Source organism: Bactrocera oleae, chromosome 3 (genome assembly GCF_042242935.1).
Source record: "Bactrocera oleae isolate idBacOlea1 chromosome 3, idBacOlea1, whole genome shotgun sequence".
Classification (NCBI taxonomy): Eukaryota; Metazoa; Arthropoda; class Insecta; order Diptera; family Tephritidae; genus Bactrocera; species Bactrocera oleae.
Genome location: NC_091537.1, coordinates 77,761,035 through 77,788,874, shown reverse-complemented (window position 1 = coordinate 77,788,874; position 27,840 = coordinate 77,761,035). Strand labels below are relative to the sequence as shown.

Below are 27,840 nucleotides of genomic sequence, written 5' to 3'. Positions count from 1 at the left end.
ATTGACAGCCGCTGGTCAGCGCTGACACTCACCTTTGTAACGTCCTTCGGAGTTCTCCACATAATTCACAGCAGTCGGTGGTATTCCTGCGAAAATAATTGCGAAGAATGGAAAGAATTTTTATGGATTAGTCGAAAAAAATCACGGCAGTTGAACGCTAACTCCTACAACAAATCATTCAAATTATGCAAATGAAAAGCGCAAAAAAAATGTTAAAAATTAAAAATTTCGCAAAAAATTACGTCAGCATTCTTTGGTCGCATTCTAGAGCGCGAAATGTGTATGAATGAAGTTCATTAAAATACAATGCACTCCCCACTCCTCTAACGTGAATGCGCGCAGTGGTGGTTGAAAATATTTAAATTCAATTACGTCCAAGCGCAGGTGTCTGCGTACGACCGAGTCGACGCCGGCGAAGCGGTTAAATATTTCTGCCATAGTTAATTCACTAAAAGAAATGCGAGCTTGCGAATGCGCTAAGTTGGCCGCGCTATTCGGTTTAGGGGTCGCATTCATTGCCGCAGTGCCGCGGATTATTTTTAAGCTGATTTGATCTTGAATGCAAATGTGTATTTTTGTTTTATAAATCATTTCAAATTACCTTAAACATTTGAATAGTTGTGAAAGTTTAAATGCTTATTTTGTTTTAAAGACTCTGGTAGTTTAGCTATAAAATTTAATCCATCTATACTATAGTTATACGACTAGGATTGAAATTATATATATATAGATTCAAGTACTGGTAAAAAGAAATGCCTTGGCGAAAATATCGATAAAATAGTGGAAATCGTTGAGTCCGACCGTGTAGATTAGACGCTAGTCATAGCACAAGAAATATGCAGTTTCAAACCATTTAAATAAGGCTGGATACAGGAAGAAGCTCGGTGTATGAGTGCCGCACGTGTTAAAGCAAAAAACTTCATGGACCGAATTACCATCTGCGAATCGCTACTGAATCGCAACAAATCCAATCCATTTGGGAAGCGGTTGGTTACTGGTGACGACAAGTGGCTCATTTATGACAACACGAATCGAGAATGGTCGTGGTCGAACCGCGGTAAGCGGCGCAAAAGCTGGCCATGCTGGGATGGACGATCAGGAAGGTTTTGTTATGTGCTTGGTGGGATTGGCGGGGATTCATCTACTGTAAGTTGCTTCCCTGCGACCAAACACTTAATTTGCAACTATGCCGTCAACAATTGGACCGTGATCAATGTCACATGTCTTGTCTATGGCGAATGATTTTTTTGGTGAAAAACTGGCTTCAAGAAAATGTTGCAAAAAGCAACTGTCCCCGTTTTTTGCCAATAGGAAGAAGGCTGCCAAAACAATTTCTTTTCAATAGACTTTATATAAACTTAGACATAGTCTTCAAAAAACATGTATGTAAATTTCAGGGCTTTGAGGGGTTACATAGAGTTAGAATTTTCAAAAAATCAACTTTTTTTTATGTTTTGTTTTCTTAATTGGTTCGGTGAATATTTTCGAAGTTACACGGAAATTTGAAAAGGCATTTCAGAGTGCTTGGAAGTACAAGACCGGAGCGGTAAAGTGCATTCCAAACTTTAAACGCGTTTTTCTCTGAAGTCGGTGATCATTATTACTCGAAAACGGCGTCACCGATTAGTCTCAAATTTTAACACGAGCTTCTTAAATATATTTTTAAACAATTTAAGGCCGAAAATTCGGTGAAAAATCGATTTTTTTTTTGAGAAACCGCCATTTTGTCACAAAATTTTCTTTCACCTATTCCTTCGAGTAATTACTAGATTTAACATTACTTTAACGAAATCTGTTTGGTTTTTTATTTTGAGATGATCCAGTTCAGAAATATAGTCACAGCAAAACGTCTTTTAGCCCATTTCAAAATAAGTATATTTACTAGTACTAAGTCTTAAAATACAGTTAAAAGATACCATGTACACATATGTGTATAAATTTTGGATCAATAAATTTAAAAGTTTTCTCAGAAAAACTTCTGGAAAATTCACTTTTTTTCGGCCTTCTAACTGTATATAACCCCTTGAAGAATAATAACAGTATCTGCATTGGACGTAGCAATCGTTCACAAGAGCAATAGAAAGTCCATCAGGAGATGTTACGGCCGTATAAACTTCAAAAGAATTGTAGGAAGACCAAAAAAGGCAGTTAATCGAAATAGCTGACGTTCTTAAGATATCAGAAGTATATATTTGATATATCGTCTATGAATATTGGTTAAGCAAAAGCTCTGTGAAAAGTGTGCACAATCTTAAGCGTTGCTTTATCAAGAGAATGCACCGGGTCACAAGTTAAAAAATTTAATTTCAAATTGCGTGAAGTGGGGTTTCAATTGCTTTTGTAGACAGTACTTATTGAATCTGACCCTCGATTACTTTTTTCTGGTCTCAGAATATTCGCAATCAAACAATCGCCTAGACTGAGTCTTATTTTAAAGCAAAAGCTTAAAAGTTAATGGTATTAAAAAGTTCGAAGATTGCTATAATAGGTCTATTGGCCTATCTATTTTGAATCATAAAATCAAAAAATTGTATATATTATTGTATATAGTATGATGCATTGCTTTCTGGCTTCTAGCGAGCTCAACAACTAACTATTCAGAATTGTATCTACTGAAATCCAGTATTGAGCGAGTTGCTGACTCCAAAATAAAAACTCGGGTAATTTTCATTTCAGGGGTAGTTGAAAAGCTCAATTCGGCTTAATTCTTAGGAAGTGGTGTGGTTAACTCCATCTTACCCCAATTGCCCACACATTTTTTCCGCCATTCACTATTTGCAATTAAAGTTCTTTTAGTGTGATGTGGTTTGTTCATGAATATGGCACGGTATTTACACAAAAGACCTATAAGTCGCAGATGAGATAACGGAAAATATGGTAGACTTTTAGAGTCGGTTAAGGAGTGATATGGAAGTTTATTATAAGGTTTTGGACCACACAGTATAAGATATATAAAGTTTGTATATATGACTTTAAGTATGATTTTAATCTAGGCTTCTTGCAGTCTTATTCACGTATGCAACTAAAATCTGCTATAATTAAATTTTTTGATTTAGCTATAATTATTATAAAAAGTAAAAATATAATAATAATAATTTTTAAACTTCTCTTTATGTTTAATTTCGTTACCAAAGTTCGGTATGTCTTTGTTTTTAAAGAAGTGAATTTTTCGATATTTCCTCAAAAACTGAAACACACATTTATGATAGTCAAAATTCATAATTTAAGCTCTCTACATGCTAACAATGCTAACTAAGAACGTTTATTAACTTACGATATAACTTTATGGTGCCATCGGTATCGCCCAGAGAATTTTTCGCCACACAACGATAAGCTCCAAATTCTGCTTGCGTCAAGTCACTAATATGCAATTGCATTGAATTGCGGTATTCGCCAATTTCCGTTACACCGGATGTATATTTGACACCTGCAATGGAAAGGGTAAAAATTCAAATTAGGTGTTAGTTGTGAACAAAATCAAATAAATTATTTTAGTAGATTTTTATTTTTAACAAAAGTGAGATTTACGAAAAAAGTAAAAATAAAAGCTCAAAATTAGTATTAGATATTTATACACTTTCTTCGCATGTATGCGCACTGAGCTCTAGCATGTGTTAGTACTATTAAAGGCTGGCGCTTCGTAGTAGAAGTTTAAAATCATATATACATACACATAATATACCCTAACTGTATTTAATATGCTAATATCTGCTCTCTTTTATACATATGTACGCAGCTTTTCCACAGCTTATGTGTCTAAGTCTGCTCACATTTGCATGTAAGGACATTAGCACCAATTAAAAGTCGCTACAAAAATGCTAATTAAATTATTAGCATTTAAACAGAGCATAGAGCTTTTTCGAACACATTTCGCTCGCTTGCTCTTACGCTTTTTCGTACACATATATAAAGCCAAACATGTTAAACCTTTTGGTTCATATTTTGACTGGCCATGGCCAAGTATACACAAATGTTTACAGAAAAATGACCAAACTCGATTTATATTTTTATACTATTAGCAGGATATATTGAGTCTGCCATGAAGTTTGTAACACCTCGAAGGAAATGTCGGAGACACTATAAATATACATCTTAATGATCAGCGTGACGAACTGAGTCGATTTAGCCTTGTTCGTTTGCCTGTTCGTCTATCTGTGTATACGCGTTCTATTCTCTCATTTTTTGCGGTATCAATTTGCAATTTTGCACACGTCCTTTTTTCTCCAAGGAGCAGCTTATTTGTCGGAATTATCCTTTGATATCAGACCACTAAAGCATATAGCTGCCATACAAACTTAACGATTAAAATCAAGTTCTTTTATGAAAAAAATTTTTATATGACAAGATAACTGCACGAAATTCGGCGAGTGTATTATTTGGATTGGATCCCTATAGTATAAAGCTGCCATAAAAACTGTTCGGTACCAAAATCAAAACCTTATATTAACAACTTTTTTATTTGGCCAGATGTCTTCACAAAACTTGATATGAGTTATTGTCCAAGAAAATGCCATAATCTCCGAGCATATTATTCTGATCGGGCCACTATAGCATATAGCTGCCAAACAAGTTAATCAATCGAAATCAAAACTTTTCGATTTGGTTAGATATCTGAATGAAACTTGGCATAAATTATTGTCAGAAATAGCTCGATAAGCTCCAAACATATTGTTTAAATCGGATATCGATAGCTTTGAAATTTAGTTATACTAAAGTGGTTAAAAATATTGTGCCTTAACTTTGTATAATTAAATATAAGTCATAATTTGCATTTGAGACTCTTTATGCATCAGCAAGTGCTACCCATTAAGATACAAATAAAGAGTCATGAAAATTTTGCAAAATAAAGTTAACTACTTTTTACAAGTAACTTCACACATTACTTTGTATATGCCCCTAAATGTATGCAATTATGTGCCAGCATTCTCATACTTGTATTAAAATAAATATAAGTGTACAGCCCTTTTTTGCGGCAACCAAAGTAACCACAGAAATCCAGAGAAAAAGCATAAAACAACCGTTGCAGTGATTATGCAAAAACGTAGACCAGTGAAATATGTATCACCCACATACACACAATTATAAACATACCTATTTGTTGGTATGTGTTTATGCGCAGCGGGAGCATTAGTGCAGCCACTGAAGTGCAGCCAGCGTAAGAGAGTTTCATAAACTCTAGTGTGGCTATTTTGCTGTATTACGGTTTGTGTGCTTTTGTGTGTCACGAAAAAGTTTTCGGTTAAATCAGTTAATTAAAAAGTTAGGTTGATGCTCATGCTGGAATGATACAATACACTTTTTGGTCTACGGTCAAGTAGTGTTTGTGACAACACTTCAATTAGAAAATATAATTTTTAAAATTTTAAGCTTCGAATCGTGTTGAAAATAAAATTTTAAGATACTGCTTAATAGAGAAAATTTCATTTGTGGAACTTAAGTTTATTGGAATTATTATTGATATTTTAAGTATTGGATGCGAAGCGTATCTACCTATAAAGTCGCTTTGCAAGTCAAAATTATTGAAATTTTTTCGGTCATTTTTTATATGTCATGATCTAGAAATTTTGTTCATTGTATGCTGTAATGTTAACAATTTCATCATGGAAAGATATACGCAAGATCAACGTTTACAATTTATTCCATTTTTTTATCAAAATAATCGTTCTCGAATTAGAAATTTTCATACACTTCTGCCATTTTATGGTCGTAATAATTGTCCTTCTGGGCTCGCTGTTCATCGAATGGTTGAAAATTTCGTGCGTACATGTTATGAAAAATGTTCAAGTGCCAATAAGACAAGGAACTGCTCGAAGTAATGAAAAACTTGCAGTCGTTGAGGCAAATGTTGCTTAAGACCGCAATTTGTCGATTCCAAGACGTTCTCAAGAATTGGGGCTGTCTCAAAGAAAAAGGGTTTGGGCTTGCATTCGCATAAAATTGTTCTCACTCAAGAACTGATGCCAGTGAACCCCCGTAAACGTCATGAACTTGCCGATTTTGACTTTGCAAAAACTTGAAAACGATAACGATTTTTTATGGAAATCATCTACTCCGATGAGGCTCACTTACTTTTGAGTGGTGCGGTAAGTAAACAAAACTCCATAAATTATTCATGAACAATCATTACATTCACCTAAATTGGCAGTTTGGTGTGGTTTTTGGTCTGCTGCAGTCATTGGTGCTACGTGCAACAAGCGAATTATTGCGAGAAAAGTTTGGAGTTTCGATATTTTCAAGAAATTGTGACATTGAATGACATCCAAGAGGTTATGATTTAACAGCATTAGACTACTTCTTATGAGGTTATTTAAAGTGATCGGTCTTTAGCAATAAACCAGACTCTCTTCAAGCTTGAATATAAGTCAATATTGAACGTGCTATTCATGATATACTTGTACGACTTAATTTAGCGGAAAAGGTACTCGAAAATTGGTTTCATCGAATTCGTTCCTTCAAAAGAAGTCGTGCAGGATATTTGAATCATCTTATATTCAGAACTTAATTGTATCGATTCAACTTCACACTAAATAAAAAAACATTTGAATTTCCGTTAAAATTAGTGTGTGTTGTTTTTTTTAAATCAATTACTCTTCTTGGAAATTCCTGTATATGAAATACGCGCAGCATTTATAAAACTTTCTCAAATGCTTTTCAATTCATCTGTTTTGGTATTACACAGAATGGTTAGGTGAAAGTATAAAAATGTAGATAAAGCTACTTTTAGGTGACAATACAGTGTTATAGCGCAGATAAGTTATTCTTCGGGCTCTTTAAAAAATACTTTATCACCTCGACTCTCCATTCGTAGATACATTTTTCTCCCAGCAGACAAAATTTCAGCTCCGTTGTCGCTTGCGTATTTAATTCGAATTTTCTGTTGCGGCTTTCATGCATTCGTAATAAATCTGCTAGTTTGTTGTTGCAAACAACTACCAATACATACTTGTATGTATGCATTGTACATTTTATGGAATCTGACAACCTTCTGAGGTTTTGTTAAGGTACTGCGGTTGCGCTGGTGATTTCATGTGCAACTATTTTTGTGTCAACAATTTTAATTATTCGTTACATAGATCCATGATGTGTATGTAAGTATGTGTGTATATATGTATGTACTTATGTGTGTACGTGTTCTGCATGTTTTGTTGAGGTGTCAACGTGTGGACATTTGCGGCGTGGCAGTTATGCATGAACTTTTCGCCACATTGTCTTGACAGTGATTTTAATTAGTTAAATCATTGCTGGCACATATTTTGTGAAATCGTTGAGCGTATGTATATGCGCATGCATGCATTTATGTTATTAATTAAGTTAGTAACTGAGTTGTGGCGTAATTAATTGGCAAAACAAAATTTTCATTTCAAAAGGGTTTGCAAAAAAAAAAAAAAATCAATATCTTATGGTCAAAATGTTGTGGAATAAAACAGATAATATTGTGTATAGTTAGGCCGAGTTGTATTGTTAAAATTATGTAAAAAGTGTTTTAATAATTTTTATTGACAATTAAGTTATTAATGTAAAACTTGTCATGTATGTTATTAAATTTTTGTGGAAATTAATTTTTTGAAATTTTAACTAATTTAATGACAAAATTTTGTTAAATTAAAATTTATAAAAATTTTACCATAAAACTTCTTTTTTGTTCATAAAGGTATTGAAAATTTATTTTTAACTTATTTTCATTAAATTTATTGTATTTATTATCTATCGTGCCAAATTTTTTTAGTCTAGATGTCATGTGTCGCATGTCGCATTACAGCTTAGTGTTTGCTGTTGGCTCAACCACATACGCCTGCTTTTAAATATGAATAGATGCGACTGTGTTTTTTTTTTCACAAAAGAAAAAAAAAACATATTATAGTGTAAAAATGTTAAATAACATCATTAATATTGTGGCTAGTTAGGAAGAGTTAAACTTTGAAAATAAGTTAAAAAGTAGTTCAATATTTTATTGGTAATTAAATTATTAATGTACGAATTTTGAAGTATTTTTATTAAGTTTCGTTGAAAAAATAATTTGTTATTTTAATTATTTTAAAATTTAAATAAAAATTTATAGTTAGAAAACTTGTATACTCGAATAATTTTCCAAAAATTGTCAACGGCATATGTACAATCTGTAAAAAATTTTACATTCAACGTGGCTTAATAAAACCACACAATCATGTTTATCAGTTTTGTGTTTAAATACTAAAAATATATAGTTTTTACAACTATGCTCGCCCTAAAGCAAGTATTTATTATTTTAGCCTTGTTAATTTCGAAAATTTGTATTTTGAACTACTACCTGGTGGCACTATGTCTCCTCGCTCTCTCGTCCAGTAATTAATTGACTTAGGATATGCTTCAGATTGGCATTCCAAAGTTACATTTTTGTTTTCCACTGCACCGATGAGCTGATTTTGCACTGTTATCATTGGCGGGACTGAAAAATTTGTATAAAATATTATAATGCTAATATTTTAATGATTATAAAAGTGTGGAAATTTAAATATATAGCGTGAGCTACTAACTAACACATTATTTATTAATTTTTATTATATAAAAGCTATTTGAATATATGTACTCCTTTCTTCTTTGGTTGAACATTTATTTTAATACTAACTTGTGAATAAATATTAAATATGCAAAAATACGATTAATTTCTATTCTTCCACTTCGAAGAGTAATTTAGTTAGCAAGCACATGGAGAACATTAGAAGTGCTTGAATAGTTTATCTAACCTTCAATAACAAGCAACCGACTTCTGCTTTAGAAGTAAATATATTGTACGAATAAAATAACGATAGAGCATATTTTTTTTTATGACACTAAACTGCTTTTTAATCTTAAAAATAAATTAAATTTTTTTATTATGCTTATTTTCTTAAGTATAAAATGGTAATATTGCTATTTAATTTATATTAATAGAAGAGCGACTCTGCACATCTGTGTCTTTTGAAAATCGCTGTCAAATATAAATATATTTCTATAACAGCAATAAACTTGAATTTACATTAAGTAAAATTGTAATTATTGTTAATTATTGCGAATATTAAATAACAATAATTGTTATTATTTTTAATTTAATCAATGCTTACACGATTTTGTTTTCCAATAAATCGGGCTTCATAATATTTTAGATATGTTATTTGGTGGAAAGTAAATACTACAGATTTTTTTAAAATAATTGATTAGATTTTTATGGAAAGAAAGTTATATATGTATACGCTGGTAATAAAAAACAAACACGAAGTTGATGTCCTTTATGATTTCTACAAACCAGAATTGCATAATGAATTTTTTGTTAAATACTGTACTATGAAACAAATTAATTAATTGTATTATAAACAAAAAATATACCTAAATTCTAGGAATTACTCTAAAAATCATTCTCTCATTTTCTCTCAATTTCTTCATTTGAAGAGAAACATTAGCTTAAATAGTAAAATTCCCTTTTATTTGTTATCTTAGTTTTTATGCAAAAAAATTTATAGTTTAAAGAATAAGATTGGATTTTTTTTTAATATAAATAAACTCCGACACCCTTTTAAAATAGTGTATTTGCAGCAAAATTTAAGGCCTTTGAAGCTCATCTGCAATTTTTTTTGTGGCAACATTGGCTTTGACAACATACGCTAGTCGTATAGCGGACAAGTAGAGAAAATATATTTGATACAAAAAACTGGGAAAATAAATTCAAAATATTTACCTAATTGCTTAATCAAGCTTAATTTGATATTTTGTGAGAATGAGCCATATGCGAATATGCTTCAGTTATGATCTAAGCTATACTCTACGTAGACAAAACTCATCACCGAAATTATTCTTATTTACATTTTAATTTATTTAAATTTACATTTAAAACAATTCTCCATAGTCCGTCCAACTCATCAACATCAATCTACTTTGGTAATCTAATTAAAATTTTAATTAAAACAAAACATTCAATAGTATCATATATTTACTTTAATATTGATATATTAATTCATCAATAAATCGTTTGAGACATTTTTTGCATAATTTCCTTTTTAGACAATTTCGTTCTACACCAAGCAAGCAACATAACTTCCTACAGCATTGTTATTTAAATTTCTCTAGAACATGATTTTTGTCTGGTGCTAGCTAAAGCACACTTAATTTTGAAAAACAATTCCCCATATTTGACGATTTTCATACACTCACGTATACTAGAGCTCACTCATACGCAGTGTTTCTTCTTTGTGTTTATCAATAGTAAACAAATAATAAACTTATATATATATAATATATAATACATATTCGAAAGTAAATAATACTTACAATGCACTATCAATGTCATGCGTTTGCTCACCGATGGCGGCACACCGTTCGATGCTATGCATAAGTATGCGCCCATATGTTGACGTTTCACTCGTGGCAAAATCAAAGTTACACCCTCAACGCTCAACACTGAAATAAAAAGAGTAGAAAGCATTTCATAATAAACAAAAATTGTTTCAAAATAATCATTAATTACTATATTTTGACTATATTTGTAGTTGATTGTTTCAAAAAATGCGCATGTAGTAAAAATTTCGTCATATTAAACATTCTCGGGTTGATATTTATTACCACATTCTTTTAACAAAAAACTTTTAAAATATTTTATATATTATATAATTAAGCATATATGTTATATTCAATTCCTTGCTAGATGCTTGTATGCGCTTTTGCTACTATTAAAGGAGAGTTAAATAACCAGCAAATCTTTTTGATAAATTTGGGATTCCCTTGATCCCGTAGCCGATCTCCGACAAAGTTTTCTGGCGGAGAGAAACACTTTACTGCTTAAAATTAAAAAATTCGAAATCCAAAATAAATAAGAAAAAACTTTAACTTCAGTTGCACCGAAGCTATAATACCCTTCACAAATACAAGAGTTTTTTACAATAACTTGATTTCGATCGGTCAGTTTCTAAACAATTTGTTCGGAGTTTACATTATTGCTTTCAACTTTCTTAAAGATATCTTGTCAAATTAAAAAGTTTTCCATGCAAACACTTCATTCCGATCGTTTGGTTTGTATGACAGTTATACTTGTATGCTACAGTGGTCCGATATTGGTAGTCACGACAAATAAACAGCTTCTTGTAGAGCAAAAAACGTGAGAAAAATGTCAGATCGATTTCTCATAAACTGAGAGACTAGTTTACTTAGTTACTATATAGACAGACGGAAATGGCTTGATCGACTTAGCGCGTCATGCTGATCATTTGTATATATATTCTCTGACATGTTACGGAACTTTCAAAGAAATTTTCCTCAACGGCTCTAAAAACGTCGTTTCGAGAAAAACATGTTAAAACTTTTGAGAGTCGATTACACTAAATAAAAAATGCTTAATAATATGTTCACAACTCCGAAACTATTTGCTGGTGCAACTTCAAATTTTCAGGGAATATTCTCAACTATACATATATAATTTATATATAAGCAAAATCGGTTTTCTTGAAATCAGAATGGGGTAAGTATGTATGAACAAAAGACAAATATATATACATATATATTCAGAGTAATATAGCATCACGGTAAGAACTAGAAGATCCGATCAGAAACTTCATATTCCTGGAATAACGGCGACAGTGCCATCTATCGGATTGCTTGGTATTCAGTCTGGAGCAAATAGCTTCTAACCTCTGGAAATTAGGTTTCACTTTAACAGGATTTCATTTCATGAATACGTGTGCGTATATATCCTCTTAACTTTCATAAAAATTAATGTTAATAAAAGACGAAATTACCAGAACTACATGCTCCTCAATAAAATGAAAAATGTTTAAGCTATTTAAATAACCAACCAAACCAGCCTAATTGTTCCAAAATTGAGGTTGATATTGTCAGCTGTTCAGTTGCCATAAAACTCGCATGCTGAAAATCGACCTTTTCTGTGTTAGCTGTTAAGCTATTTATGCAATTTCTCCAGCTGACAATAAAAACGGGCACCCAAACGACATTAGAGTACTTTATTACATACAAGTAAACCTTTGCACAAACAAATAATATATGGTATAAGTTAGGACCCACTTAATAGCTATGAGTTGGTTGTTGTCAAATGAATTTGGAAAATATTATTTTTTCTCTACAATGGCCGTATAGGGGGGGAGGAACGAAAAGAACAAACTTAACAACAAGTGCATAATGGCTATAATAACAGTTGGCATAGTTTTAGCCAAACCATAAATGCATGTGTGTAAGTCAGTCGGCCGATGCATGTGTGCAGGCATGCCACGTACTCGACAAATACAAAACAAAACCACTGAAATCCATTTGAATGGCTGCAATGAGTGGATTATGATTTGCTAACAAGCTGCCACCGAAATGCATATGCTTCATACATATATACATGGTTAACATATACATATAAACATATACATGCATACTGGTATATATGTATACGTCGATATTTAGCATACTATAACTACAATTTTGTTGTTGCTTGTGTGTACTTTTGCTAGTTTTATTGCATCTAAAGCCATCGCACTTTGCAATGCTTTGCGATAAATGTATGAGTGCCTTGGATGAGACAAATTCGTATGCAAATTTGATCGGTATTATGGAATATGTTTCACCAAATATTTTATGCATTTGTGTGTTAAATTTTTTTTATGGATTAGTTGCAATGTCTCAAGCGCAATATGCAACATTTTTCTTTTAATTAATGGAGCTTAAAATTTTTTTTGTTTTTATTTTTAAGATATTCAAAGAGACATTGTTTTTTATTTTATAAGAACTAAAAATTTATAATATAAAGATTCATAAATTATTTATTTGTGTGTGTATTATTGCAGTGTAAGGCTTATGCTGCGTTTTAAGGGATTATAGCAGCTAAATTTACTGCTCTACAAAATAGTCCCTCATAATTTTTCGATTAGGTTGAGCGTTTACGAGATAGCCATCGTCAAAAATCAATGAAAAACAAAATTTGAAAAATTTGAAAGTTTAGCAATTTAAAATGAAGTTTTTTCATTGAGTAATAGAGTTCATAAAAAAAACCGGTTAGGCTTACGAAAAAAAAAATGTCAGAGAATTTTTGTAGATTATTGAATTTCCTACAAAATTTATGAAACGAAATATTTTTTTAAGTAGTTGGATGCGAGATTAAAATATTTTATCTGATCATAGCAAAATAGAAAACTTTAAAAAAATATTGGTTTTTTTACGCAGCCTAATATACGTGTTACCTCTGACAATTCGCAAATGTGTTGCATATCTTTTTTAGATGAAGAAATTCTTCTTTCGGCGACAAAAAAAGTTTCAATAAACTGTTAGTTTCAAAACAATTATAATAATTTCAAGTCTTAATTTCTAGGTTAAAAAAAAAAGATTTTTTTATTTTAATTCTTGACAATATTTTGTCATTTGGTCATTTGAGTCATTTACAATAGTAAAATGGCATAATGTCTCTAAAACAAAAAATACAATCGCTTTGAAGATAGCGACTAGACTAGTTTAAAGGTGTATCCATATACTCGATAACTTTGTTGTAGATTTTATATGTACATAATTTGTTTATGATAAGAGATCAGTACGCTAAGATAACGAGCGAATCGAAGGTGGTTTTCATTTTTCAAGAACTTTTCTTGTTTTAGTCGCAGAGAGCGAGAGATCTAGATCTATAAATTGCTCACATTTACATGCTATGTCTGACAAACTCCCTACACGGGTACTTGGTGTTCATAGCAACGCAACGCCCTCATGAAAAATTTAGTTACTTGTTTAACGTTTATTGAAGGAAATTTCGATGTCTTAGTCTAAAAGTTTTTGATATTGCTTGGTGCATATAAAACTAAATAAGTTAACTTCCGCTCAAATTTTTTGTCAGAACTCTTTAGACACATCAACTCGGAATGATAGGGTATTCCAGTCTAGAAATGTGAAAAAAATAATATTTCGATAGTTTAGGTATTCAAAAATATCAGAGTAGAAAGATTTTGCAAAGTTTATATTATTTTCAAAGGCTTAAGCGTTTTAGTTTGTGGCAACTATATCGGTTGGCCCGGCAGACGAAACTTTAAACACATTTTGCTCGAGATTTATATTTTTGATAAGATCGTTATGATAAAGCCACTGTTTATTTGACACGAATATTTACTCTCTCTATAGTATGTGCACCCAAAACCAGAGGTTTCTAATTTGGAGTATCTGCCGTATTATGAAAAAGATTTAAGCTGCAAGCCTTTGGTGATTTTCAGGTTTCAATTCAAATCTAATAGGTTTGACTAAATTAAAACAGTAGAATTACTACAAACTATTTAAATATATCATGATTTATTATATGTTGTTCAGCCAGCCTTATTTATATATATAACTGAATAATCCTAAATATTAGAAAGGTTGTGATATAAATATCAAGTTTTGAGTGGAGACATATGAATCATAACATTGCCGAAAATAGTACGTGTGTCACTCGGGGACTGCCGCGATAAAGCTTTTGCATAGCATTTTTTATCAATTTATGCAGTTATAATTATTTATTTATTTTTTATGCAGTATTTTTTTCTTTGATATTAATTCAAGTTACACTTTTTGAGCGTGGTGATAGATAAGAAAACAATTTTTTTTCTTTTATTGAATAAACCAGTTAATATGGTTTATTAATAATATTTATATTATCTTACAATACATGTAAGTTGTTCAGGAGTTTTTAACATTGAAACTATAGGTTTATGAAAACTGAAATAAGATACATTATTATGAGACTTGATATCCTGTAAATATCTGAAACACTGCGTCAATGGTGATCCAATATTTTGATGTAAATTCTTGTGAATCATTATAAATTTTCAAATAAAATTTTTTTGAAAGAAAAGTTGTGAACCGTTTTTATTTTTTATCAGCGAAGTTGATGTTGAAATCGCCAGCCAAGGTAATTGGAAATTTATTACCATTGATAATCCGCTTGATATACCTTATTCCAATTGTATTGTTCAATAAAAACGAGATACTGTTCCAAAAGGTGGGGTAGCAATTTACAAAATAATAATAATGTTACTAACGTTATGACTCCGAATGTTGAATAAGTTATTTTTTATTAATTAAATTTTTATTAAATTCCATATATTTTGTTTGCCATTAAATAAATTGTAACTTAAATAGTATTATATTTGAATCACCCTGCTCTTCAATTGATTTGTTCCGCTTGAAATATGTGAAAAAGTGATATGCCTAAAAGTATGTGACATGCCCAAAAGTATGCAAACATTTTGCGAATACTTTATGATCGTGTTAGGTTTATTTCCGTTACGGAATTTCTTGATTCAGTCGCCGAGATCAAAGCTATGCAATAGCTTAAAAAATTAAATGAACCTTACATAATTTGATGATCACAAATCTGTCCTATGTTTACCCTCTATATAAAGGTGTTCTAATATTCATCCCTATGTGACTTAACGCATCATATTTCTTTCCAACTTCTTTCTTACTTTTAAGTTATGATAAGCAAGAACCAATCATTGATCATAATCAGCTGTAAGCTGAAGGAATAACTATTAATCTGACGAGGATCATTCCCCCCTATTACACGAACATTTAGCTGTGATCACAAGCATTACCTTTTCCTTAACATAATGTCTGTGTTGGGCTGTTGGTACATTAAGTTATCTTACGAAACTAATGCTGAGAAACGATGTAAAACAAATTGATATGTGAGTACACTAAATGAAAGTTCTAGTAAAAGGAAATCCATTATTTTTTCAATAAATGGTTTTGGTAATCTGTATTCCATGTTGTATAAGGCACGCGTAAAAGATGGATACAAGCGAAGAGAAAACATGCCATGTTTTGCAGTTTTCGATACAGACGAAAACGCGAGCAAAGCAGCTGAAGATGTAAATAGTATTTATGGTTCTGTTACTGTATAAGGTACTCTCCAATGACCAAACTTTTAATTCAAACCTGCACTGTCAACTATAACAGCGTCTGCTCAGTTTGTGTGATTCTTATGCAACCACCTTATAGTCTGGGCTTAAGACCAAGTGATTACTACATGTTCCTGCCTATGGCTAATGATTTTGATGGTGAAAAATTTGTCTCAAAAGAAGCTTTCTATGAGAGTGGCATTTGGAAATTATCTTCATACAAGTTGTCGAACACAATGGTGTATATTTCATGATAAAAAAATTAACCTTTCCAAAAAATGTTCACTTAAATAGGACTATTATAGCTATGCTAGGTAAAATCTTCAATTTAATGCAATAATTATGTATTTGTTTCAATCGATCTTATATAATAGTAGAGATACTCAGGTACTAGTAAACTTAATATAGCAGAAAGCGCTAGAAATAAATCAAAAAGGAAATTAGCCTTAATAAATGTTGTTATCTGGGTGGATGGAGATCAGGTATGAAAATTGGTGGTATACATATGTACTATCCCATAAAAAGCAAAGGCTGTCGGCACCGCGTATCAATTTCAGGCATAATTTTTGCACATTAAATGACAAGGTTGAAATTATTATATTTACTATTATAGCTCAGTAGTCATCAAGCTAGCTAGAAACCTTGGTTATACTGAAATTTAATTCTGAAAGTTAATTTTATGCTAAATAAAAGGCTGTGAAAATTTATATTTATTCGCTTCACATACTTTCGCTTAACAAAGTTGCAAAACACTAAAATAATTTCAACTAAAAACATACATATAATTTTCACTGTAATTGCTGGCAAGTTCAATCAAACCGACATATTTGCATAGAAACACTAAAAGTTTGATTTTACTTTTAATGACGTCGTCCACAATTGGCCAATCATTGCAACACAACCGCCGTGCTTCAAACATCAAAATTCCAAATATTGTAAAAACTTTCTGTAACACCAATTTTAAACTAAATCGCGTAAGCCACAACACCATACAACAACAAGAGTGTAATATCGGCCATAGTTGCAAAGAGTACTAATAATAAAATAACTCCAAATATATGTACATTAAATGCTAAAAAAGTTGGCACAAAAGAAATACCTAACAAAAAATGAAAAACAAAAAACAATAATAATAATAACAACAGTAATACTCGTAATCACGACTAAACGAGTTTTGCAGACATTTTTAAGCCGCGAGGAAGGTCACTTGCCGTTTGGCAACGTACATACAAAAAACACACCACCATGCATACAGCAATAAAAACAACGGTTATTTCTATATCGACACATGTATGTATGGGTATGTGTGTGTGAGTACTACCGCCAGTCGAACCACTATTGTAATCGCCGTGCGCCGCCCGCACTCACTTTCTGCTGCTTACGAGCGACTGTTAGCCACTTTGCCGTCGCCAATGCCATCACCATCGCCATCACCGTTAGCTGCCATCGTCTATTGCACTTTACTCCCGTAATACTTAAGTATTCTGCTGAATTTTTCACATTCGATTTACAGCATTACGTGTTGCGGTTCCGTTTCTGGCGCACTGTGTATGACTCAGAACCTTCTACATTGTGGGCCTGCGGCCATATTCACCTCAATCGCTTTGCTTTGGTCTTCTTTTTCCTGTTTTTACTCCTTTACACTACAAAAGTTCGCTGCCAAATGCCAATAACGTTAGCTACTCGGGTAATGGTCAGAAACAAAAAAGTTCCACGCTTTTTGATTGTACTTCTCGTAGTAGTAGTTGTGGTAGTTGTTTGGAGCGAGCATGTTGCGCTTTGCCGTATACGAGTATGGCAGTGGAAAAGTGCTCAGCTATGCGGCGCCAAATGCTAGTACAACTGTGGTTCTTTTGATAATATGCCAACAGTGGTAATGGGTGTTTGGAGAGGTGTAGAAACGTGGTTACTTTTCAGAGCAACGGTATATATTTCTAACTATAAATGGAGCTAAACTGGCCAAAGTAGGAACTTTAAATTTCTGAAGCATCTCGTAGTGCTAACGGTGCTCAAACAAATATTTTTGGTTAGGTTTTCTCTAATTGTAGAGGTTATAGCGAGGTCGTAACAGCTTAACTTTTTCTTATAGATTTTCCCGTATTTGCGACATCAAGGCTAAAACACCTTGCATCCCACACCTTTAGACATTCAGCGCTTTGCCGACACCTAAAATATAATAAGTGGAGTTTTTTTCTGGCTTTACAAAGAACTGACTATAATCACTCCAAGTGCGATGCCTTTTAGGATTCAGCCATATAAAAGAACCTAAACCTAATCTAAGCTAACTTAAACCTAGCATAAACATAATCTAAACCTAACCTGCTTACTAGAAGAGTTATATGACGAATAGAAAGCTACGTGTTGAAAATTATGAAATTTTCACGTCAAGAGTATTTAATAATCACTCCATGTCCTGTGCTCACAGCAGTTAGGTGTACGTAACTGGATGAAACTTAGATTTATTTTCAGCTGTGAACTGTGAGCTCGTCAGCTTAGCTTCACTAACTAAATTGGAGTATGTTTTTCGCCTCTACAACAACAACTGGAACGTTGCAGTGTGTTTTTCTTCAGAGATTTCATAGTTCATACAAAGAAACTATGACCCTTCCCACAGAAATCTGGTGATTTCATTCGACCGAATAGACATTCTACAAACGTGATGAATTCTTGCAGAATACCAACTTTAAGACACTCTTTTGACTAAGAATCGACCAAAAATAATAGCGGGTACTTTTATGTATTTTATAGCTTTATAGGAAACAGAAAATTCCTTGACCAAATTCAAATAAATATTTTATTTTATTTCACTAATTTTTTCGTTGTCTCTTGTATAATTTTCCGATTTTAATTCAGTGAGCTCAAGGCGAAGTCTGAGTAGTGAAAACTTTTTGATCGATTTCGAGCCAAACGTTATTCCAGGTTACTTTTCTAGGTTACCAAACAAGAGCTCGCAGCCCTGCTTTATATTTTTCTTCTGCTCTACTCTTCTAATTCTTATGACGTGATATAGACCAGTAAGACCATATTACCGAAGTTAGCCGGGTTTTTTCTGGACATGATATGGTCAGGAAAGGTGGGAAGAAAAATAGATGAAATCCAAGTCATAATTTAAATATTATTTTAGAGAAATTGTCCTTGTCCAATTGTCGAAAACTTTATAAAATCCACTAGCCTAAATGACACACCCTTCTTACATTTCGTAGTAAACTTTACTGCATTCGTCTACACGTGGGCAATTGAAACCACATGAACCTTGCAATATTTCAACTCAAAAAAAGCTCACCCACTCAGTCATACAGTCATTCACCCCTACTGCCCAGCAAATTACACACATATACCTATGCAGCGTACAGTTTTAACCAAGTAGTTATATACTTGTATGTATTGTATATTGAAGCATGTGAGTTGGGTGGTACTTACCCTCAGAGCCGTTGGCCAATTCAATGGGTACTCCATTTTCACGTCGCCATGTAATTGTCGGCTCTGGTGAGCCCGTTGCTGCACATTTGAGCGTCACATTACTATCCTCGCGCACAACCATATCCGTGCTAGTGGGATAATCGAGGATATCCGGCGGGACTGTATAAGAGGTGCGCGAATGAGCGATAGAATAGCACACGAAGCCGATACACCAAGCGAAGGGTGGCGGAGTCAACAAAAAAAGAGGAAAAAATGAAAAACAAGTGCAGCGAGACAAGGAAGCCGGAGATGATGAGCAGATAAGTGTTGGATGCATCGAAGTGCAGTTGGAGTTCCGAATAACGGTATGTACGATGATTGCAGTTAGCATACGAGCGTTAGATTTGGTTTGTTGTTGGTTTGATAGTTTCGTTGCATGTATTGTTGGAGATGACGCGGCAGGTGTTTCACGTTTGTAGCACATTTTTTTAAATATATTTTTTTAAATATATGTTCCGAGTATGCAGAAAAAACGAAGCGCATGAAAAAATTAAAAAAAAATATTTTTTTGCACCATTGGTAATTTTGTAACAGTTACGTAAATTTTTGGTTTCATTTCAATGTGTGTGTGTATTGTTGGCACAAGGCAAGGGAATCATATTATTTGTTTCAACGTTTTCAACATTTTGTTGCATATTTTGTGGCGCAGTCAACGCAGTTGTGGGTATTTTTTGTCGTTTTTCCAATTTTTTTCATAGTTTATAACATTTTTTTTATTATTTTTTTGCAAAATTTTTTTTACACATTTTATTTATATTTATTTTTTGGTTATTTTTCACACATTGATTGTTATTTTTTCGAGCGTACCGAAATTATTTAGTTGCGGTGGGTAATGTTGTTATTGCATGTTGACCAACACAGATTATTTTTTGGCGATTGTTAGTTGATAGTCATCAGTAAATGTTGAAATGTTGATGGTGGCATGACATCAAATGTATACAATGCAAAAAGTGTGTGTTGTTAGTGTTTTTTACAGCGTGATATTGTGTTGTTGTTGGTGTTGGTACGTTTGTAGAGAATATATGAAAAGCGGTCGTTTTGATTTGTTGTGGGTAAATTCATGATTTTTTTCGATGTGAATTGAATTTTTGATTGAAATAATTTTGGTTGTTAGAATATATTTATAATGAATTACGATTTTTAGGCGCAAATTAAAAACAAAAAAGATTTTTGTATTAAGCAAATTATTATTATTTTATTTTGTATCAAGCAAATTGTAATAGTATTTAATGTTTTTTATTTAACATCATTAATTAAAATGTTTATTATTGTTTAATTTTAGATTGATTTAAAGTTGTTAATAACATTTTTTCATTTGTGTTAAGTTTTGAATTTTTGATTTCAATGTTTTAATGTTATTAATATTTTATTATTTGAGAGTTAAATTATATGTGATAAAATTTTATTTAATTTGTTTTTATATTTTAAATTATTTATTTGTAATTTATTTTGTAATTTAAAGTTGTTAATAAAATTTATTTCAAGATTTTTTTAAATTTTAGTATATTTTTTCATTTAATTTTTAAGATACATTTTTTATTAAAAGTTCAATGGTTATGTATTAACAAAAAAAAAACAATTTTAATTTGTTTATATTTTATTTACATATTTTAATATTAATTATATTTGAAAGCGAAAATTTTATATATGATAAATTTTTGAATATTTTATAATAATAATAATTTTTTTCATTTTTATTTTTTAATAATCAATATCGTTAGTATTTATTATATTTATATAATTTTATTGATTTTATTTATTTAATTTTTTAATTTAAAATTGTTTTATTTTTTGTGTACATTATAGTTTTCAATTTATATTAAAATTCAATTATATTCAAATTTTAATGTATAGTTTTTGATAATTTAAACGAAATAATATTTTTATTTGTTGGCAAAAATAAACAAAAAATTGGTAGTTTTAATTTTTTCCATTATTTGAACGTTATAAACATTTTATTATTTAAGAGTGGGTTTTTTATATTATTTTTACATTTTTTAACATTATAAATTATTTATTTAATTTTTATTTATTTTAATTTTTTGAATTTTTTTGTTTTACAAATTTTTATTATATAATACATTAAGATATTTAATTATTTTGTTTTTTTAATTTAAAATATTTTTTTTTACACGTTACCCCAACAACATTTTTTTGTATTTCCAATCCCACAAGAGTTTCACATCGCAATTATCATCGCCATCGTTGTCATTGTCCACCACATCAAGCCATCCATAAAATCATCACGCCGTCGGTGAAATCACCATCAGCGACAGCATCATCATTGCCAGCATAATTGTTATTATTGCGTTTGTTTGCGTCGTTAAAGTGCGGTTGGTTTTCAGAAGTGTTGTTTTTATTGTTATTGTGTTTGACACCATGCAGCGATTGTCGACACCATTATTAATTTGTTATTATTGTTATTATTGTATTCATTGTTGTGTTCGTGTGTGTATTTCCAGCAGATTGTTTCAATGTCAATAATTGGCAATTAATACAAGCGACGAGAAAGTTGAGTTGTTTCGGTGGGTTTGTGGGTTCACGTCGTAGGGTGACAGCAGTTTTGTAACGAAAGAAATTGAAGAAAATAATTTCGTTAGTATTTATAAATATTATATATATTTTTATAGTGTTCTATGGATAACATTATATATTAGGCGTAGACGAAGTTAATAGTTTTACAGATAATCTGCAAATTCCCACAAGGATCTTTAAGATTCTGAAAAATATTATAATTTTGTCTTGGTTTTCTTAGACCGTTGCAATTCTCTCTGTAACTAAATTGAGAGTCTAGTTCCTTACTTTACACTATAAATTATTAAATATGAGTAAGACTAGCCCAAAGTTATACCTTTGACTATTTGACTTTAGCAAGTTTAAGAAAAGCTGAGAAAATACAAAAAGTTTTGAGGTCGAGAAAACTTTCTTGTCAGTTACGAGTTGCAACTTTACTCGCAATACAGATCAGCTGTTCAATAACATTGGTATATAAGAAAATATTATGTTATTTCTACACTTCTTGTTCGTTTTCTTATTTTAATTTAAGACATACAAGAAAAACTTCATTAACGAAAATTAGCGATCTATGCTACATTAAAAGTTTTCCATTTACTCGAGTTTATTAACAATTTTAGTGTTTCAGGTTCAATCTTATTCATTAACTAAAAGTTTACTATAAAAAATTAAAAATCCGTTCAACCCATTAGCAATTATGTTATTAACTAATTTTTTCATAAACTCGAGTTTAGCAAATTTTAGCGTGTAATTTTAAACGCCACTAACTAACAATGGCTGTACTTTAAAAAATGAAAAAAAAAAACAATTAGCGATTTATGTCAAATTAAAATGTTTCATAAACTCGAGTTTTCTGATAAATTAAAGTGTTTAAATATGAAAAATTCAAAATTCGTTACCATTTAGCGATTATGCTATTAATAAATTTTTTTCATAAACTCGAGTTTAGTAAATTTTAACATTTAAGGTTAAACACCACAAACTAACAATGGTTGTACTTTAAAAAAATTAAAAAAATGAGCTCTACATTGTTAAAAAGCGTCTTGGTTATTTAACGATTTCGCTATTAATACAAGTATGTTGAGTTCATTGTTAAGCTCGAGTTTATCGATTAAATTAATGTTTAATGTTAAACACTACTTCTAAAAACAATGAGTTAATTATTATTTTATTTTTTTTTATGTTAGTTTAATTTCGCAGTGAGATTTAAAAAATTGCGATTATTGCAAAATTTGTTCGAGTTGTTGACATTTTATACCTTTGGATATATTACAAATCTGATCAAATTTGACACGGACAGAGAAAAAACTACACTTTCATATACTTTGATACAAATCTTTCGACTTCAAAATAGGCTCATAAGTCAATATAATTGCATGCAAATTAGAGCTCTTGGTATTCGACTAATCGACTAACGGGATTAACTGGACAGGACATTATTCGAATAATAATATTCAGCTTGCAGTGTCTAAATAGTCGAAGGTCGTCGACTATTCAATTTCGGTTCATTTTTGATTCGTTTGATGCAGGTAAGGTCCTAAGCTACTATGTTAAGCATTTCATTTTCAAATCTACTCGATGTCATTTTTTCCAAAGATTCAGGTCTTTAGTATAAGTTTAGCATTAACACGTTTATACCCAAAACATTAACCGAAACGTGTTGAGTCGATCGATAAGAGTTGTTGAGATCCTCTGATATTTCTCTGATGCCGCCACTGTTTCTTTAACTTTTTTAATGTTGTCGTCATTAACAGAGTTGAATGGATGCTTCGCACGAGACAAATTTTCGTGACCTCACCTCCTTCACTGCTTACATAACTAGTTAAATTTTATTTCGTCCTTGCCATGTCTTTGTCTTTTTCATCCTCGTTAGTGCCGATCAATTGTGTTCAGATACACTTTTTAGACCTTCACCTCAAATTACCACAATCTAGTCTTTTAATTAACCATAAAAATATATTTTTGAACAACTGTAGTTCCCCGAAACTTTGGCATTCCTGGCCTATTAGTACACTATTTTTAACGAATTTAAATAAATTTTCCATAACTGTAAACACATGCTTTATGCATGACCAGCTTACTGCATGAGGCGTGTGTTGTAAATTTTTCAATAATTTACAATAAAACTTCGTGAGCGCGCCACCTAATCGCTATATACATACATATATAGCATATATTTATTGTGTGTTTTCAATTTTAATTTTTGTAGAGAAACACATACACCTACTTATACAATATATAAATATTATATAAGTATTATGCCACATTTTTGGTTGACACCTGCGGCCATGACTTTTGCCGCCATTAAAATAGCTGCTGAGCGCATTTTTGCACTAATACAAACGCATAGGTAGAGCCACACACATACATCTTCACATGTGTGTGGAATTTGTAAAATTTAGCATTTGTTGTTTTTGCTATTCATTTTTTCCATGTCAACGGAAGGTGAACAGACCGTTGCGGACGGAAGTTGGAGATCATGGCGACAAACAGCAAAAGCAATAACAAATCACACGGCAGCGCGGCAGTCGCAACAACAACAAGGATAACAGTGATATTTTGCAGTGCATCAGAAGCGAACAATAATAACAACGGCCACAGCGGAGCACGACGGAAGTGATGCCATTAATATAGCGAATTTGCCGCTGGGCCATTTTGCAGGAAGACAAGGGAGGCCAATTGTCGGCTGGTCGCTGAAAATCAGTAGTTGCTTGGTTGGCCAGTGGAGTGTATGAAAGTCGCCGCAATTATGCGGTTAAATAGTGCAACCCGAAATTGCGGTGAGTGGTGAGAATGGCAAAAAATATTTCGAAAGTGCTGGAGAGGTGAGTGTTTGACTACAGGTTTGGCGCGTCTGTATTTACAGAACTTTGTGTGTGTGTGTGTGAACAAACGCGCAGACATACTTTTCGGATTGTTTTAAGCTGTGCAAACGCGAAGAGATTATCATTGTAATATTTTCATTATTCACTGCATAGGAGCATATGTGCAGATTTTGTGCTTATAAAATAATTGTACTCGCATTATGGTGAGTCACTTTTTGATGCAAATAATAATTAGAAGTTTTAGAAAGATTTTGGCAGAAAAAAATGTTAACCTCGGTTGCAACCATACTAAAATACTATTGATTAATAAAAACGTTTCCATACAATAACTTGATTTTGATCAATCGGTTTGTATGACAGCTATATGACATAGTGGTCCGATCTAAAAAATTTCTTCAGATATAATGTTGTAGCCTTGTAGAATAATCCAAACCAAATTTCGTGAATATATCTCGTCAAGTAAAAAATTTTTTCTACAAGAACTTGATTTTGATCAGTCAGCTTGTATGACAGCTATATCATATACAGGTCCGATATCAGCGCTTCCGATATGCAGCATCTTAAGGAGAATAGAATGTTAGCAAAATTTCCGATCGATAGCTCACAAACTGAAGGACTTAGTTTAGTTTCCCACAGGGTGTTTAAAATTTCTAGGCTAACATAATAAACATACCTATATTATATGTATATAACTTTACAATTTTACAAATTTTATTGAAGATATAATACTTCTAAAAAATTTATTAATCTTATTTTATATGATTAAAACTTTAATAATACCAATTAAAATATCATTATTCCACAACCACCCTAATGCACCACATATAAGTATATTCGAGTACTACACTCGAGTTGCATTCTCGCGTTGGCTTGTGGCAATGTAAATTAAAAGCCGTTCTGTGCAAAATTAATTTATTGCCAGTTGAGGTAAATTAATTTTTTACTTTTCACATTTTTGTGTGATAAATTACAGCTTGGGAATTCTTGTTGGTGGAATTTTTCCGAAAAATAATACAGAAAATGGAATATAAACGAATAAAAGTGGAGAGCAGAATGTGGACAAGGAGCAGTGAAGACAGATATTTTGTTATGGGAAAATAAAATTTGAAAGACTGTTAACTAAAATATAATAAAAGGACACGTAGTAAAGTAAAATTTGATATATAGACTGAATAGCATAAACTATAAATGATTTCTCTAAACCGGCGTTATTTTTTATATGGTTGTAAAACTTTTAGAAAATGGCAATTTTTTTTTCAGCGTGATAAGTGTTAGAGCTTATTTTTGTCACTCATCGACTTCCTAGGGAAGCTTATTGGTTTCACCAACGGAACTTGAGTTATACTTTGGTTTTGCTTCTATAGAAATAAAAGCTTACTCTAAAAGTACTTGGTAAGAAAAAGCTATCTGCACCTATTGATATGAAAAGTACAATAACCTTAATCCTATTAGATCTATTTGAATTAATTATACTGTTTCTTTTTAGGCCATCACAAAATTTGTTTTAAAGTATCTTTTCCATCAATTCAGAAGCTTTTAAAAATATGCCTAATGAGTATTGATTCCCATCACTGGTTAAACTCACTTTTTAAGCATTTGCTTAGCATATTTTCTAAAAGTTCTATTAAAAAATTACGACAGAATTTTTAAAAGTATTTTTCGATGTTATGTGATATGTTTCGCATTTTTTACGAATTTCCGTAGAGTGAAATATATGTGCTGTGTTTCGAAGGCTTTCTAAATATTACAAATCAAACTCACCCACCACTTATCAGGAATCTCTTGCATACAATTTTATATACATATTTTAGAATATCAAGAAGAATATTAAAGGCGTTTTACGAAATTTTAAATCATTTCTTCTTCTTGAAGCTCACTTTTTTCGTGAGAGAATCATGCTCAGACTAGTTTAATAAGGAAGAGGTTAGAAATTCCAAATATTTATACCCGAAATTGCAATCTGTCGAGTACTAATAATTGGCTCTACTAAATTTGTTGAGTCAGAATGTATGAATTCTACTTAATGATACAGTATATTATCTAAGTGTAAACAGTCGTGGTTGGAGCGTTATCTTTGGATACACAATACATACTCGTAAATGCATTGTTATTAAGTGATCTAAATTATTAGTAAACTATAATGTCAAAACTGCCATAGTACCTAACGAATGGTACCTCAAATATGAGTCAAAACCGAAAAAAAACTACGTCAAAGTTAGTCAAAAATCAAACTGATCCTCAGTTATTCTTTGATTACCGTGCTGTGGTTCACCATGAATTCGTTTAACAGAGTCAAATGGTTAGGGAATCCTTTTTTGCTGTTTTAAGGCGAATACGTAAAACAATTCGTCATAAGTTATCGACGATCTCTATTGATCAGATTGTTGTCAAAAAATTTATGAATTTTTCACCGTGATTATGCGCCGTCATATTATAGATTGAATTTGACTTTTTGGCCAAACACAAAACGAAACGAATCGCTCAGCCATCGTATTCACCAGATTTGGCTCTCTCTGACTCTTCTCTGCTTTCGAAAATGATAAAGCTACTTCGACGAACGCGCCATGAGTTCATTAAAGCCATTAAAGATCATTCGCTGAAGGCATTGAAGGCCATACCAGCCGAGGCTTATGACAAGCGTCAAAATTAATCGTTGGCATTCCTGTATTGGCCTGGGAGCCTATTTTGAAGGTGATAATAACAATTTGCAAGAAAATACGTGAAAATGTTGATTTTTCGTTGGTCCGGATCAAATTTAATTGAAAAATATTCGAATGACTTTCAGGCACGCGAGCTATTCCGTTTTTGAGCATGCTAATGAACTATGCTTACGGTGACAGTCCATAGCAGATGGAGGCTAATTTGACATATTCATCGTACAAGACTTATTTGAGACCTATTGCTTAAATATCTATAAGTGGTTAGAGAGGATACTACATTTCCAACTGTAGTATTTTGATTCTCAAATTTGTTAGAGGATGGTTTGTTGATATTTTCTAGGTATAAACAGAGTCTTCACAGGGCTCTTATAGAAGTAAAAGCTGATTTTTAGTCGAAATGAACACATAGTAAAGATCGAAAAAGAGTTGCTTATCAACGAAGAACAGGCAAAAGTCATCGCTCAACCACCCAATTTTTCGGATTTTACTTTCAATTACTTTATTCTTTCCCCAAAACTCCAATAA

The 27,840-nt window shown here is 31.7% G+C and overlaps 1 protein-coding gene across 2 annotated transcripts in view; it reads right to left on the bottom strand.

Moving 5' to 3' along the window:
- DIP-eta (Dpr-interacting protein eta) overlaps positions 1-27,840 on the bottom strand; it is an 82,955-nt gene that overhangs the window by 10,037 nt on the left and 45,078 nt on the right. Inside the window, exons 5-9 of one of the 2 annotated variants that reach the window (XM_070106969.1) lie at positions 19,278-19,436; positions 10,282-10,410; positions 8,285-8,425; positions 3,275-3,427; positions 33-86 (exon numbers count right to left, since the gene is read on the bottom strand). In XM_070106969.1, coding sequence (XP_069963070.1) covers positions 33-86; positions 3,275-3,427; positions 8,285-8,425; positions 10,282-10,410; positions 19,278-19,436 — 636 coding nt within the window. The remainder of the gene's footprint in view (positions 1-32; positions 87-3,274; positions 3,428-8,284; positions 8,426-10,281; positions 10,411-19,277; positions 19,437-27,840) is intronic. The other variant, XM_070106970.1, reaches the window with a different exon arrangement.